This window comes from Microcebus murinus, chromosome 12, assembly GCF_040939455.1.
Source record: "Microcebus murinus isolate Inina chromosome 12, M.murinus_Inina_mat1.0, whole genome shotgun sequence".
In the NCBI taxonomy this organism is placed as follows: Eukaryota; Metazoa; Chordata; class Mammalia; order Primates; family Cheirogaleidae; genus Microcebus; species Microcebus murinus.
The window spans coordinates 89,500,039-89,516,746 of NC_134115.1; the positions used below are offsets into that span (position 1 = coordinate 89,500,039).

General features: G+C 49.8%; 1 protein-coding gene across 9 annotated transcripts in view; it reads left to right on the plus strand.

Moving 5' to 3' along the window:
* PRRC2B (proline rich coiled-coil 2B) overlaps positions 1–16,708 on the plus strand; it is a 105,706-nt gene that overhangs the window by 69,050 nt on the left and 19,948 nt on the right. For 8 of the 9 annotated variants that reach the window (XM_012744086.3, XM_012744085.3, XM_076009135.1 and 5 more), the window contains 6 exons: positions 2,409–2,724; positions 5,061–5,272; positions 7,751–7,946; positions 11,383–11,599; positions 12,245–14,320; positions 15,621–15,823. In XM_012744086.3, coding sequence (XP_012599540.1) covers positions 2,409–2,724; positions 5,061–5,272; positions 7,751–7,946; positions 11,383–11,599; positions 12,245–14,320; positions 15,621–15,823 — 3,220 coding nt within the window. The remainder of the gene's footprint in view (positions 1–2,408; positions 2,725–5,060; positions 5,273–7,750; positions 7,947–11,382; positions 11,600–12,244; positions 14,321–15,620; positions 15,824–16,708) is intronic. The other variant, XM_076009138.1, reaches the window with a different exon arrangement.

The following is a 16,708-nucleotide window of genomic DNA, read 5'->3' on the forward strand; positions in this document are numbered from 1 at the left end:
GGGAAGGGAAAGGCATTTTTAATGCTTGATAGAACTTGCTGTTTTCAGTGCACTTTGCTATTTAAAGGTGTACTATTCCATTTTTTTTTTCTTTTTTTTTTAAGAGGTAGGATCTTGCTCTGTTAGCCAGGCTGGCAAAGTCATTGCTCATTGTGGCCTCAAACGCCTGGACTCAAGTGATCCTCCTGCCTCAGCCTCCCCAGTAGCTGGGACTGCAGGCACATGCCACCACTGCTGGCTAATTGTTTTGTTCTTTGTAGACACAGGGTTTTGCCATGTTGCCCAGGCTGACTCTCCCACGTTGGCGGATTACAGGTGTGAGCCACTGCCCCTGGCCCACATTTTCTTATAAAATGAATTTTTTTATTGTCAGTCTTCTTACTGAGTACCTATTATGTGCCAGTCACTGCTGTGTACAAGGGACACAAAAGTGAAACAAAATAGACTTAGTGTCACTCCTTGGAAATTATTCTACAATTAATCTAAATTTTCATTCATATATTACAGTTGTTTAGTGTTCAAAAAAACATTTTACTTCAGTTTACTCATAACAACACTATAAATGAACTGAATAAAGTCAACAAATTTCTGAAAATAGTGTCTCAGTTCTAATCTTTTGTAGAACATTTAGTTTATAAAACAATAGCTAATCTTAGGGCAGTTTAGATTTCTTTGTATTTTTTATTTTATTTTATTTATTTTTTTTTTTTTATTTTTTTTTTTTTGAGACAGAGTCTCACTTTGTTACTCAGGCTAGAGTGAGTGCCGTGGTGTCAGCCTAGCTCACAGCAACCTCAAACTCCTGGGCTCGAGTGATCCTTCTGCCTCAGCCTCCCGAGTAGCTGGGACTACAGGCATGCGCCACTATGCCCGGCTAATTTTTTTATATATATATCAGTTGGCCAATTAATTTCTTTCTGTTTATAGTAGAGACGGGGTCTCGCTCTTGCTCAGGCTGGTTTTGAACTCCTGACCTTGAGCAATCCACCCGCCTCGGCCTCCCAAGAGCTAGGATTACAGGCGTGAGCCTCAGCGCCGGCCTATTTTATTTTTTTTAAGAGACTGGGTCTCATTCTTGCTCAGGCTGGTTTCTAACTCCTGAGCTCAAGCAATTCTCCTGCCTTGGCCTCCCATAGTGCTAGGATGATAGGGGTGAGCCTCCATGCCCGGCCTCTTAGGGCAGTTTAGAAAAGCATCTCAAGGGCAGCTTACAGATAGCCTTTGAGTCTGCTACTTCACTTCCAGGAAATTATCGGATTAAGTTAATGGGGGCCGTGCATGAAGGCTTACCTGCAATGGTGTGTTAAACACCAGGGGATTAGGTAGATCATGGTACAAGTCGTGAAATGATCATTATAAAACATACACATTCAGGATCAGTGGCAAAGGGAAAGAATAGGGCGCAGTTTTGTCCTGATTCTATTATATAACCTGTATCTTCATGATTCTAAATTGGCGGTTTGTATCTTATGATAATAGTAATTGTCTCTGGATTGTAAAAAGTTAATTTTTAGGAAAAATCTCCTTGACTCCAGCAAATGGGTTGCCTATTTCTTTTACTGAGGTATAATTAACCTACCAGAAAAGACATAGATTTTGGTTTGTTTCTGTTTAATCATTTTTAACAATCATAGACGTCTGTGTAACTACCATTCAAAACAGAAAGTCCTGTTTTTTGTATAGTCAGATCTCATGGACTTGCGGTGGCCGGGTTGCGGCAGCAGGTGCCACTGTTGGTGCTGGCGTGCGTGCCACCCGCCGCTGTGCTGCCCGCAGACCAGCGCACGGTCTCCCCAGCACGGCGTGCTTTCACGCTGCGTCACTGGGCCCGGGTCGGTCAGTAACTGGCAACCAATAGGGAACTCAGGAATGGATACATATCCAAAAGAGATGTTTTTAGACATTTTTCATTTGAAGCTGTTTGTCTGTGACTTTCATTCTCTCGTGGCTTTTAGTAGCCGGAGGTTTGTGTATGTCCATGGGGGCAGTAGTAGCTATTTTCTGACTGAGGAGTGATGACTGGTCTCCCACTCCTGTTCGTTAGCACGGAGGCCTCGTTTCTGCGCCATCAGCAGTGGTGAGAGCACCTACTTCCTGAGTGTTCCCTGTGTCAGTTGTACTATTGAGCACTTTGTAAACCTCATTTTGTTTTACCTTCACAATCCCAAGGGCTTCGTTTGTTATCCCTGTTTTACAAACGAGGACAGAGGTGTGGAAAGTTGGCACTCGCCCTGACCTCATTCCAGGTGTAGTAAAGGGCAGAGCGAGGTGCAAACCCAGGCCTGTCTGTTGCACACGTGTGGCAGCTGCTTGAGGGCTCTGGGCTGTGGAACTGATCTCAGAGCAGGAGCGGCCTTGTGTCCTGGGTCTGTGACACCATCTCAGCAGAGACTTTGTTCTCTTGGCAGAAACCCTCCATGGGCAGCGTGTTCCGGCAGCAGTCCATCGAGGACAAGGAGGACAAGCCACCCCCGAGGCAGAAGTTCATCCAGTCGGAGATGTCCGAGGCAGTGGAACGAGCCCGAAAGCGCCGGGAAGAAGAGGAACGCCGAGCCCGGGAAGAGAGGCTGGCCGCCTGTGCTGCCAAGCTTAAGCAGCTGGACCAGAAGTGCAAGCAGGCCCGCAAGGCGGGCGAGGCCCGCAAGCAGGCAGAGAAGGAAGTGCCCCGATCTCCAGGCACCGAGAAGGCAGCCCCACAGGAAAATGGCCCTGTTGTCCACAAAGGTAAGAGGTGGACCCTGTTTCCTCTAGCTGGGAGCCATGGGGCGTTGTCATCAGTTTGTGATTTGTGCCGTATTTACTTCACCTGTAAAATGAGGTGCGTGGTCACACCTACCAGCATGAGGGACAGGCAGCACGCCTCACAGTGTCTAGTGCATAGGAAGCCTGTATATGGTGACTCCTCATCATTGGCACTGACAATTGTCACTACCACTGCTCAGCCACAGACACAAGTGCTAGAGGACCCCAACACATTAACTGCCGACCGAGTTGTATTTAACTTGTGTTAGTTGTTAGCTGGGCCTTATATGTAACTCACACTTCTCTTCACCTTGGTAGCTGCGTGAATATTTTTCAAGTTGCACATAACTCACACACAGAAAATAACAGTTTTTTATTAAATGAGAATCCTTTTGTTTTCGAAGTTTTATTCTGTTTACGTAATAGAACACTGGAACCCCAGGGGGAAATTTTTTTTTTCTCCTACTGCGGCAGTCCTGTGTGTAAAACCACAGGATCCTTTTACATGGAACAGGGAAAGCCCACTTGCTTATTAGAATACAGTTTTCCTGGCATTAAAGGAATGGCTCACAAGGGCCCTATATAAAAGACACAATGAGCAGGACTTTATAATGGAGAGTATCCCTTGCAGCTGTTTTAAAGAATATGATTGTATTATTTATAATTTATTTTCTTTCTTTCTTTCTTTCTTTCTTTCTTTCTTTCTTTCTTTCTTTCTTTCTTTCTTTCTTTCTTTCTTTCTTTCTTTCTCTCTCTCTCTCTCTCTCTCTCTCTCTCTCTCTCTCTCTCTCTCTCTCTGTCTCTCTCCCTCTCTCCCTCTCTCCCTCTCTCCCTCCCTCCCTCCCTCCCTTCTTTCCTTCCTTCCTCCCTTCCTCCTTTCCTCCCTCTCTTCCTTCCCTTCCTTCCCTTCCTTTCCTTCCCCCTTTTCCTTTTCCTTTTCCCTTTCCCTTTCCCTTTCCCTTTCCCTTTCCCTTTCCCTTTCCCTTTCCCTCCCCTCCCCTCCCCTCCCCTCCCCTCCCCTCTCCTCTCCTCTCCTCTCCCCTCCCCTCCCCTCCCCTCCCCTCCCCTCCTCCCCCCTCCCCTCCCCTCCCCTCTCCCCTCCCCTCCCCTCTCCTTTCCTTTCCTTTCCTTGCCATAGTGTCAGCCTAGCTCATAACAACCTCAAACTCCTGTGCTCAAGCAATCCTGCTGCCTCAGCCTCCCAAGTAGCTGGGCTACAGGCATGCACCACCATGCCCAGCTAATTTTTTCTATATATTTTTAGTTGGCCAATTAATTTCTTTCTATATTTAGTAGAGACAAGGTCTTGGTCTTGCTCAGGCTGTTTTCGAACTCCTGACCTTGAGCGATCCTCCCACCTCGGCCTCCCAGAGTGCTAGGATTACAGGTGTGAGCCGCCACGCCTGTCCATTTATAATTTTCTTAAATCAATTCAGATCAGGAGACAAGGGCCAATGTTAGTTTTGGTCCCTAAGGGCTTCTCAGGTGGGGTCCGATTGGTGATCTGATGGGTATAGTGCCCTCTGGCCAAGGAACTCAAAGAAATGGGCAGTTTCCTTTTGACCTCCTCTCATTAAAGTTTGAGTAAAGGTTGTGCCAGTTTCGTGGCATTCGTCCGGGTGGATTAATGGAGTTGTGTTGAGCGTTTTTTACTTGTCAGGCACTGTTTTAAGTATATTACACGTAATTCTCTCAAAAGTCCTATGTGGTTGTTATCCTAATAAGGATAACAGATGAAGATCTGTTAACAGATGCAGATGAAGAAATGGGCAAGGAAAAACTAAAATATACACCCAGGTGACATAGCCTTTGGCTATGTTGAATTCTGTTGGATGATGGAGGTGGCTGTCCTCTAATTTACCAGCCCCTTTATATTTTTAGAGACAGCGTCTCTGTTGCCCAGGCTGGAGTGCAGTAGCACAATAACAGCTCACTCCAACCTCGAACTCCTGGCCCCAAGCAGTCCTACCACCTCCTCTCAAAGTGCTGGGATTACAAGTGTGAGCCACTGTACCCAGCCTGTCCTTCCTTTTTAATAAAACCTCTTTCGCCTGGAATCAGATCCCAGCTTTGCCACTGACCATTACCGTGAGAAGTCTCCCAGCCTCTTCACCCTTAGTGTCCTCACCTCTAACGAGGTGGCAGGTGAATCCTCACAGTGTGTTGTGGGGGATCCTGAGCTCATGTGTGTGGCCCATGTGGCCCAGTGCCAGGTTCGGGGATGTGGACGGTCTAGGTGCGGAGTGGAGGCAGTTGCTGATGACCAAGGGTGGCTGAGCTGCCGCGAGCTCACTGCTGTTTCTCCGCCTCTTCTCTAGGCTCCTCAGAATTCCCTGCCCAGGAAGCCCCCACCACGTTCCCTGAAGAGGCACCCACAGTGTCCCCGGCTGTGGCTCAGAGCGCCAGCAGTGAGGAAGAGGCCAGGGAGGCTGGGTCCCCGGCACAGGAGTTGAGCAAGTATCAGAAGTCACTTCCTCCCCGGTTCCAGCGCCAGCAGCAGCAGCAGCAGCAGCAGCAACAGCAGCAGCAGGTAAACAGATAAGATGCCAGGAGGTTTTCATAAACAGGCCTGACTGCCGAGCAGACACTGCTCCTCCCCCCTCCCCACACCCACCTTCAATTAAAAACAAAAACACCCTCTTATGTCAGGCTGTTGCGCCCCAAGGCTTGTGGCCTTGGTAAGTCAGCCTCCAGCCATGACTTATTTCTCCACGTGACAAGGCCCCTGTGAGAAAGGGTTCCTGGTGTGTGCCTTGAGTTCCATTTTGTTTAGCTTGAAGAGTGGTTTTTCCCATTTCAGCAGGACACTTTGGATGTTGCGTACAGTGACAGTGGGCCCTGTGCTGGGGTCCCCTCCAGGCACAGGGGAGGCCTGTGAGCTGTTTCAAGACCTGTCAGAGGCATGGCAGCTTTGGGTTAGGGACAGAGGCTTGAGTTCCTGTCCTCTTGGTGTCGCCTAACTGGACGCATGTGGCCAGGGTCAGCTGTGCTCCTCTAGCCCATGTTTCTTCATGGACCCGGAAGCGTGGGCGCCTGCCTGTCAGCGTGGCAGCAACTCCTGTAAACTTATCATAGCGTAATCGTTGCTGGTGCTTTATAAACCTTAAAAGGGCCCTACTTTTTACCCAGAGGAAAAGCATGTGGATAACAGTTGTAATCATACCAATCTCTCCTGGTCACCTTGCAGCACTCAGCAGCAGTCGTGCTGCTTAGAGTGGTAAGAAATGAAGAAGGAAAGGAGTCCCTACTGAGGAATAGTGCACCGTGGTGGGAAACTGAGGTGTTAATAATATGTAGACTTAGTGCATGCCCAGCAGCAAGGTGTATAATAAGTTTTTAATATTCACTGAAACTGTTTCCAAATATGTGTGCCTGGAGAAATAAACCAAGGTCGTCTTAAGCCTTCTTCCAGTATCTCATTTGATTTCCTTTAAAATTTTCAGCACAGCCTCTCTTCTTCTTTGGTCTCCTAGGAACATTCCAGGGGCTCCTTAATCGTGCTTTTATAGCACTGTGGTGTAAGTGAGCACTGCACAATTACTTGTGTCGTTGGAGTAGAAGTTCTGATTAGGGAGATCTCTGGAATTACTTGTGTCAGTTGCAGCAGTGACAGCTGCTCTAGGTCATTCCTTGTAGGGGTCCGGGAGGCAGTGATGGGTAAATCCTTGAAAATGGAAAGGTATCTGAAAGCAGCAGGGCAGCCTGGCAGCCTGTCTGATCAGATTCCCTGGGGACCTGGGGTCTAGACAGAAGGAAGAGCTTTTGGGTAGAGGCTGTTGTTGCCTTCTGTGCGGCTTGAGAGTTAGTGACTCTAGTGTCTTGATAGATGATGTCTGTTTATTGAGTGTTTCTAAAAGGTGCTGGGGGCAAGGATGCCACAGTTAGCTAGGCACACCGTCTCTTGGGACTTAGGGAGAGCTACCAACATCAAAATAGAGTAAATGGTTTTGAGTGCCACAAAGGAGAAATGGCAGTTCCACGAGAGCAGAGAACAGAGTCTCATTATGATGGGCTTCCTAGAGGAAGTGTTGTATTGTGTTTTTAGAGACAGGGTCTTGTTCTCTTGCCTAGGCTGGAGTACAGTGGCATGATCACAGTTCACTGCAACCTCAAACCCCTGTGCTCATGTGGTCCTGCCACCTCAGCCTTCCTAGTAGCTGGGACTACAGGTGCATGCCACCACACCCAGGTGATTTTTGTATTTTTTGTAGAGATGGGTCTCACTATATTGCGCAGGCTGGTCTCAATCTCCTGGCCTCAAGTGATCCTCCTGCCTCAGCCTCCCACAGTGCTGAAATTGTAAGCATGAGCCACTATACCTGGCTGGGAAGTGTTTTTTAAGCTGGATACCTGAGTTTAGGGGTGCAGGAAAGAAGAACCTAGTGGTCAGTGGGCCCAGCATGTCACCATGGCCTGAAGTGGGCAGGCAGAGACACGGAGCGGAGAGTGGAGGGCAGTCACTGGAGACACAGATCGAGCAAGGTCTCGCAGGAGCCTGCAGGTCACAAGTAGCCCGGTCAGATTTGAGCTGGCAGGCAGAGAGCGGTGGGGAACCACTGAAGGCTCTGAAGCTAGGGGTGGCTGTGTGGAAAAATCACCCTAGTTGAGTGTGGAGAATGGATTGAAGAAGCCAGGTGGGAGGAGGGAAAGGTGGGTAAACATCCTCAGACGATGGCTTTAGGCCAGAAGAGATGTGGCCAGCATCCAGAGGTTCCATGGGAGGGGTGCTGGTCAGTTGGTCAGTTCCAGGAGTGTTTCATCTAAATTAAAATTGAGCCTGTCTTGTGAGGCACTTGGTGCCTTGGGCCCGTCATGGTGATGGCATGACTGTCCACCCAGCCCTGAGAGGGCTCCCAGTCTGAGCTGTGGTTCTCAGGTCTCCCTTTGAGCAGCTGCCCATCTCTTCCCTCTTTGTGCTTCTGTTCTGGGTGGGCTTCTGTGCCATCTGCTGGAAAATGTCTCTGCTCATCCTGCACCTGCCTAACCAGGTCTCTCTCTGCCTGGGCAGGAGCAGCTGTACAAGATGCAGCACTGGCAGCCGGTGTACCCTCCACCTTCCCACCCCCAGCGCACCTTTTACCCGCACCATCCCCAGATGCTGGGCTTCGACCCCAGGTGGATGATGATGCCCTCCTACATGGACCCCCGGATCACGCCCACACGGACCCCTGTGGACTTCTACCCGTCTGCCCTCCACCCTTCAGGTAAGCACCAGGGTAGCTAGTGGCCTGTTCCTGGAGCGTGTGGATTCAGATAGTGTGGTGGTTAGGGTGTTACCCTGTGAGTTAGACACACCCACCTGGATTCTAGTCTGGCTTCTTGGTCAAGTCACACAACTATTCTGAGTTGAATGTTCTCGCTTGCAAAGTGAAGGTACAATAATAGTTCATAAAGAATTGTTGGGAAGAGTAGTCAGTAAGATTGTGCATTGTAAATTGCTTTAATTAATTTTACATTTCTGCTATGTCTTTTTGTCTCTGTTCCCTTTCCTAATGTTCTTTGTATCTTTTCTCCTTGATTAGTCTTTCCCAAATTTTGTCTAATACATTTTTTAGAATTAGTTTTTGGGTTTCTTCATTCCTCTATCTTTTGCGTTCAGTAATTTCTGACTTTTTTTTCTCATTGCCTCTGAAATGATTGTTCTTTTTCTAACGAATAGTATTAGAGGCTTAGTGTATGAATTTATGGCTTTTTAAGATTATCTTTATGGTGTTAATTTTTAATGTAGGTGCCTGTGACCAGATAATATGGTCTGTGTTTAAGACCCAGGGAGTTAGCAAACTTTCTATAAATGGCAAGTTAGTAAAAATGTTTAGGCTTTATCAACTAACTATTCAACTATTCAATTTTCCTATTGTAAGACAAAAAGTACTATAGGCACAATAGTCAATGAATGAGCATCGTGGTTTTCCAGTAAAGCATAATGTACGAAAGCTGGCTGAGTTTTACTCAGGAGCTGTAGCCTGCTGACCCAGCCTGATCTAGGTCACGTGACATTTGTTGAGATTTTCTTTGTAGGCTGTTTACATGATCATTGTTTTTTTAAACATTCCGTGATTGCCTGAAGAGAATTCTCTATCAGCAGTAGTGTATTAAATTGATCTTTCTAATTGTGTTTTGCAAGTATCTGTATCATTACAAGTTTTTATCCCCTTGATCAATTATTAAGAGGGGTGTTGGAATCTCCCACTATGATTGTGGATTTGTTGCATCTTCCTTTGTAAGGCTGCCAATTTTTGCTTTGTCTATTTAGAGGCCTATAGGTGTGGAATTACGTCTTGTTCTTCTGTTATTAATGTAGTGGTTAATAGTGCTTTCTATCTTTACTGTCTACTTTGTCTGACAGCAATATAATTCTTTTCTTTATTTTAGAGATAGTGTCTCTCTCTGTCACCCAGGCAGGAGTGCAGCGGCATGATAGCATATTATAACCTTTAACTCCTTGGCTTAAGCAATCCTCTTGCCTCAGTGACCTGAGTAGCTAAGACTATAAGTACCTGCCACCAACCCCAGCTAATTTAAGAATATTTTTTTGGAGATGAGGTCTCGATATGTTGCCTAGGCAGGTCTTAAATTCCTGGGCTCAAGTGGTCCTCCCACTTTGGCCTCCAAAAGTGCTGAGATGACTGGTTCCAGTTTTCTTTTAATTAGGGTTTATTTGATATCTTTGTTTTAACCTTTTGCTGTCAGACTCTCTGAGCCCTAATTTCTAGGGAGTGAGTATATCTTTGCATCCACAAGATGTGTATTATTTCTTCCTGCCTTTTTTGGATTAAGTTTTGCTATTCTATTTGGGTTTTTTTTCCCTTCTACATTCTGTTACTAGATATTAGTGGTGACTTTGAAATTGTACCATGGCCCTTGATTTAGCAAAGTCTCATCAGCATCGTTACCCTTCACCTGAACTCTCGTTACCTCCACCATCAGGCTTACTCATGGTTTTTGCCTAGAATTTCAGTTCTTTGTTTCTATGCCCACCAAATAGTGATTACTGTATTGTTGTTTTATCTAGTCCATGCTTATTCAAATTTGCCTGTTTATTTACCAGTTGTTTCCTATCTTTTTTCCTTCTATCTGGGTTGATTTTATTTCTCTATGAAATACATTCTTTGGGTCTTCCGTAAAATTTTTGGCAAGAAAAGTCTTTATTTCACCCTTCTGAATGATAGCGTAGCTGAGTATAGAATTATAGGTTGGCGGTTATTGTCTTTCAGTACTGTGAAGGTGGGGATCCATTTTCTTCTGGCTCATATTACTGCTGAGGGACTGATCATTTTTGGGTAATCTGCTCGATTTTTTTCCCTGGGTGCTTTTAAGTTCTCTTTGTCTCTTGTGTCCTGGGATTCTGTGTTGTGTCTAGGTCTGGGTCGATGTGTTTCGTCTTTATTTTACTCTGCTTAATACTCATTGTGCTCTATAGAATCAAGGGAGGGGTATGTCTTTAATCACTTCTGGACACTTTTCATCTAATTATCAATTCAATTATTACCTCTTCCTCATTCTTTTTATCCTTTCTTTCTAAGACTTCCACTAGGCTTATTTTGTACCTTCTTATTCTGTCTTCCAAGTGTCTTAAATGAGGAGGAATATATGAAAGAGAGGTTATCTCTGTGTTGCCCCCTGGGAAACTGCCTCAGAACTATTTTCTAGTTAGTTCTTTCTCCAGCTGTATGTAATCTAATCTTACTGTTTGGAGTAGGCTTTAATTTCAGTGATTATGTATTTATTACTAGAATTTGTTTCTAAAATATGTTAATTTTTAATTTATATTTTTCTCAAGTTTTTAATTCCTTTTATGCTTTTAATCATTTTATACATAATTTTCTAGTGCTTAACAAATTATTCTGTTAGCTCAAGTTCTGGGGGCTCACTGTGAGCTCGTGGTGGGTTACTTTCCACACGTGCTCTGGTAATTGGGATGGCAAGTTCAGTTTCGACAGTTTTATCTGTGGGGACCCAGTATGGTTTGGGTTGAAGGTCTGTCCTTCCAATCTGCTTTTGTGTTTTCTTCTGCCAGCCTAGAACCAACTTTCATGTTAACTTCGGAGGCTTCTGGACCATTGTGGGAGGTAGAAATCCAAACTCCCCCTACCCCAAGCCTCATGAAAGCAAATGTGGTTTTGGATTTGGGGGTGGGGGGTCACTATTTTTTCCTGACCTGGCTTAAGCCAAGATAGACTTCTAGTCAATTCCTAGTACTAAAGAGAGCGTACATTTGTCCACTGTGCTTTTTGCAGTTGTAGCCCTTTGGAGGTCTTTATTTTCAGCAAAGTCTCAGTTGCAACTCTATGTCCTGTACAGAAAGGCCTTATCCCCTGTGCCGTGAGGGTGTTGAAGGCCAAGCCCACAGGTTTTCTAAGATTGACAAATGTGCTTCTCTTGCTCCCCTCCAGGGAAGTCAAGGTAGTATCTGAGAATTGAGATTGAACTTCACAGGTCTTTGGACAATTCAGATTGCATGCACATGTATTTTCAAAGGTTCTCTGGTCAGAAAAGATTATGAACCCCGTGATGTTTAAGTGGGTAGGGTGCTGTGTGCATGTGATAGTTGGGGTGACTGGTCTGCTCTGAGCCTTTGACCCTAAGATCGGGCAGGGCTCTCTCCACTAGATGACGGAGATCAGCCTTTGCCTTCCCTAGGACTGATGAAGCCCATGGCGCCCCAAGACCCTCTCAGTGGGACTGGCTGCCGCTCTGAGGATCAGAACTGTGTGCCCCCACTGCAAGAGAGAAAGGTGACCACCATGGATCCGGCCCCCGTGTGGAGCCCTGAGGGCTACATGGCCTTGCAGAACAAGGGCTACTCACTCCCCCACCCGAAGTCGAGTGACTCCTTGGCGATGGACATGCGTGTCAGGTGAGATGAAGCTTGGCACTCCTGCCTTGCTGCTGGAGGGAGACTCCAGGTCCTGACTGAGGGCCCTGGGGAGAGGCGCTGCCCAGAGCTGGGCTCCTCTGAAGGGGCGCTCGTGCCCTCTGGGAAGGAGAGAGTGAGGATGGCTTGACTGCTCTGTGTGAGAGGCTCTTCGCTGACGGTGGGACTCGAGGAGGAGGAGAAATCCTGGGGTCTCTGGGCCTCGGGTGCATGGTGGGTGGGCGGGGGCCTCACAGGGCAGGTGGGGTCTAGAGAGTGGGTCTTGGCTCGTTTCTGTTAAGTTAGCAAAGGTAGTGCGCCATCCCGGTGCCCCGACTCTTCATGGACGACCAGACTCCAGCTTGTTCTTTGAACCAGAGGATTGCCCGGCTGCTGCCCCCAGGGTGGCACGCTGCACCCACCGTGGCCACTGCACTCTTCATGCTCTCGGACTCCAGGGGTCACCAGCCAACCCATGGCCCAGCGGCTCTGAGACGTGTTTAAAGATAGCGCAAATGTTGGTGCTTGTGTTTTTTTCTTTCTTTTTTTAAAACATTTTTTTCTTTTTAAAACTAAGCTCTGTGTTCAGCATGGAAACCAGGAACCAGGCTCCAATCACATTGACTGATTTTTCTGGTTCCTTTTCAGGAATGAAAGCTCTTACTCTGCCTCACCCGGAAGGTCCGGGGCCATAGGTGCCCAGCGCGATCTCTTTGAGGAGAGAGGGGAGGAGTACTTGAGTGCTTTTGACAAGAAGGCCCAAGCAGACTTTGACAGCTGTATCTCTTCTCAAAGAATAGGCCAGGAGCTTTTGTTTCTACCCCAAGAAAATGTTCAGGAAGCAGGTGCTCCTGGGGGTCATACCCAGAACCTCAGGTGCTCCCCATTGGAGCCTGACTTTGTCCCAGATGAGAAAAAGCCAGAATACGGCAGTTGGGACATTAGCCACCAGCCAAAGGCCGCTGACACAGCCCACAGTGTGGAGCAGGAGGTGCCCCAGGAGGGACCATCCTTTAACATCCCCTCCTGGGAGAAGGACGGGAGCCCTAGCAAGCAGCCGTCCTCGGAGCCCGAGTGGACGCCCGAGTCCCGGAGCTCCGGCAGCCAGCAGCAAGAGCAGACAGGCAGGACACGGAGGTCGGGGCCCATCAAGAAACCGGTCCTGAAAGCCCTCAAAGTGGAAGATAAGGAGAAGGAGCTGGAGAAGATGAAGCAGGAACTCGGGGAGGAGCGGCTGGCCAAGGAGAAGGAGCAGGTTCGCAAGGCGGAGAAGGATGAGGATGAAGAGAATGACCCCACCCTGGCCAACTCCTCCCCCTCCGCCGTGGAGGACAAGGGCCCCGCCCATGCTGCTTTTGGCCGTGAGGCTGACAAGTTCGAGGAGGATGAGAAGCCCAACAAGGCCTGGGAAACCAGACCCTCTCGAGAGTCCAGCGACATTCCCCCGACAAAGAGAAATAACTGGATCTTCATTGACGAGGAGCAAGCCTTTGGGGTCAGAGGGCAGGCCCGAGGCCGGGGCCGCGGTTTCAGAGAGTTCACTTTCCGTGGCCGTCCTGCTGGTGGCAACGGAAGCAGCCTCTGCGGTGGGGGGGTCCTCGGGACACGCGGCATCTACAGCAGCAGCCAGCGGAGCGGCCGGGGCCGGGGCCTGCGCGAGTTCGCCCAGCCCGAAGACTGCCCGCGAGCCAAGCCCCGGCGCAGGATCGCCAGCGAGACCCACAGCGAGGGCTCCGAGTATGAAGAGCTTCCCAAGCGGCGCCGGCAGCGGGGCTCCGAGAATGGGAACGAGGGCTCGCTCCTGGAGAGAGAGGAGAGCGCCTTGAAGAAAGGTGACTACCGAGATTCCTGGCGCTCCAACAAGATGTACTCCGAGGACCATAGCGGTCTGGACGCTAAGAGCCGAGGCCCTCGGGCCTTTGGGCGAGCCCTCCCTCCCCGGCTGAGCAATTGCGGCTATGGGCGGAGGACCTTCGTCTCCAGAGAGTCGCCCCACCGGCAGAGCAAGAGCCCCGGCAGCTCCTGGCAGGAGTATGGCGCCTCCGACACGTGCGGGTCCCGGCGGTCTGCGGACAGAGACTATATCCCTGATTCCTACAGACACTCCGACTCGTTTGGCAGCAGGGGCTTTGAGGATAGCCGCTTGGAGGACAAGAGGTCCTTCTTCCAAGATGACCACGTGGCAGATTCCGAAAATGCAGAAAACAGGCCCTTCAGGAGAAGGCGCCCCCCGCGCCAAGACAAGCCCCCGAGGTTCCGGCGCCTCCGGCAAGAGCGTGAGTCGCTGGGCCTGTGGGGCCCAGAGGAGGAGCCCCACCTGCTGGCGGGGCAGTGGCCGGGCAGGTCCAAACTCTGTCCTGGGGACAAGAGCAGCGCTGTGGGTCGCAGGTCCCCCGAGCTCTCCTACCAGAACTCCTCCGACCACGCCAACGAAGAGTGGGAGACGGCCTCTGAGAGCAGTGACTTCAGCGAGCGGCGGGAGCGACGAGAAGGCCATGGGGCCGAGCCTGACTCCCAGGTGGATGGTGGCCTGTCCGGGGCCAGTTTGGGCGAGAAGAAGGAGCTGGCCAAGAGGAGCTTCTCCAGTCAGAGACCCCTGGTTGACAGACAGAGCCGAAAGCTGGAGCCGGGAGGGTTTGGGGAGAAGTCCATTAGGCCAGGTGGTGGTGATACTTCCCCCCGTTTTGAGAGCCAACAGAATGGGACGCCTTTGAAAGCCAAAAGGTAACACCAGAATACCATCCCAGGCCCTTTTTGTTGTCGTTCTGTTGTTTAGCAGCACTGAATTCACACATGCATGCCCGCCATGGGTCAGGTGCTCCGTGGGGGCGCCTGCCCCAAGGCCATTGTTTGTGAGTGTCCCCATCACTCGCTCCTGCATTGCTTGTCTGCTTCTCTCGTGGTGGTATTGTTGTGGCTTGAAAAAGCTAAAGCTAGACATCCCTCTTACCCCCGTAGTTCTCTTGTGGCAGCTGTCCTGGCACCTAGTCTCCGTAAGTGTCCTTGCAACCTGTCAAGGGGCTACTGCCTAGAGGGACGTTGTCTGTGCATGGACCTGGCAAGCCCTGGTCAGTCCCCAAGACCCTGCTCCAGAGCTGCTGCCAGGCAGTGGCCGAGGCGGCCCTGCTGGCCTTCTGGCTGTGCAGAGGCGACTCCAAGTTGCTGTCCTTCTGCACAGTGAGGGGATATGGCACCGCTGCAGAGGTTGCTGCCTTGGCACCATAGGAGCCCAGCAGGTGCAAAAGGAAATGGGAAGAGGCCTGTGAGTGTCTCTCCTCTGGAACTAGAGGCTTCGGGGAACATGGTCTGTGCTCAGTGGCAGCTCTCTGCCCACAGGCTGGCCTGTACTGGGGAAGGGGCTGCTTGTGCAAGGTGTACTGATTGCCCATAGTTCATGTCTCAGCGGGATGCAAGGGGTGTGGACGCCTTCCCTATCCTCAGAGTGTACTGGGAAGATTGCTTTGCATCTCCCATCCTTAGAATTCAAGGCACAGAAACCTGGGGTGCTCCTGCCCCCAAAAAAGGAGCCACAGAAAAATGCTGATTCTTTTAGGTGTCATCCTGGCCTAGCTTTCCAGGGCCCAGGTGCCAAGACTTGGCTTTGCTTCAGATTTCTGTGCTGGGAGCGTGGGCAGGCCTGGGCCCCTTGCTGGTCCGAGTCTCCTGCATGAGAACAGAAAGGTCAGCAGCTCTGTTCTGAGCATATCCCCCGTTTCTCTCCCTGCTGTGGTCTGCTGATTTCGGCCTGCATTTGGGAAGAACAGAAGTGCCAAGCCCCGGAAAGGGGCTGGTGAAAGAGCCCCCCGCCAGGAGCAGGTAGAGCTTCGAGCCAGCAGGGATGGGATAGGGGCATTCCACGTGGCGTCTGCACAGACACTGCTGCCGAGGGGTCAGCCAAGGGAAACGGACCTAGGTCAGGGTGCCATGTTTGTGTGCGGGCTGTGTGCATATGCGAGTTTTCTTTCTCTCCCCTTCACCAGCCTTTGGTGGTTTCTGAGTTAACAAGATCCTCTTTCCTCTATAGGTCCCCAGATGAGGCCTTGCCTGGAGGTCTTAGTGGCTGCAGCAGTGGCAGTGGCCACTCACCCTACACCCTGGAGCGGGCAGCCCATGCCAACACTGACCTTCCTGAAGCCTCCACTAAGAAAGTAGAGAAGGAGGCCAAGCTGGCTCAGAGAGCAGGCGAACAGGGAGAGACCATGAAACAGTTTGACCTGAACTATGGAAGTGAGTCTGGTTCCACTCCAGCGTTAGAGGGAAGAACTAGGCAGAACCGAGGGCCACGGCGCGTGGGGGCTGCTGTGTTTGCCTCGTCACTGAATCCATTAGATCCAAAAACTGCCCCGGGCAGGTGCTGCGCCAAGTTCTGGGGCTGTGGTGTTAGACCAAACAGATACGATTCCTGCCCTCGTGTTGCTCACAGCCTTGTTGAATCCCCAGGACACCCTGTGGCTTTCCAGTTTTAAAGAGGGGAGGCCCAAGGCCCAGAGTAGTTCAGTAGCAGGTCCAAGGTCACACAGCTGGCTTGGAGCAGAGCTGGGATTTATGGATGCCTTTCGCCAAGACTGTTTTCTTTTTCTTTTTCTTTTTTTTTTTTTTTTTTGAGACAGAGTCTCACTTTGTTGCCCAGGCTAGATTGAGTGCCATGGCGTCAGCCTGGCTCATAGCAACCTCAATCTCCGGGGCTCAGCGATCCTACTGCCTCAGCCTCCTGAGTAGCTGGGACTACAGGCATGTGCCACCATCCCGGCTAATTTTTTGTATATATATTTTTAGTTGGTCAATTAATTTATTTCTATTTTTGGTAGAGACGGGGTCTTGCTCAGGCTGGTTTCGAACTCCTGACCTTGAGCAGTCCGCCCGCCTCGGCCTCCCAAAGTGCTAGGATTACAGGCGTGAGCCACCACGCCCGGCCCAAGACTGTTTTCTTAATTGAATGCTACTCAGGGCCCTTTGGTTTGAGATGACAGTGAGTTAGATCAGAAGGGACATGAGAAAGGTGCAGAGATGGTGTCCAGATTTCCGTGGGCCCTGGTGAATACACCATGACTTCCTGGCAGCATCAGTCAGGTGCTGCCTTGCGTCCGGAGCTGAGCCTGTCCTTAGATGCCA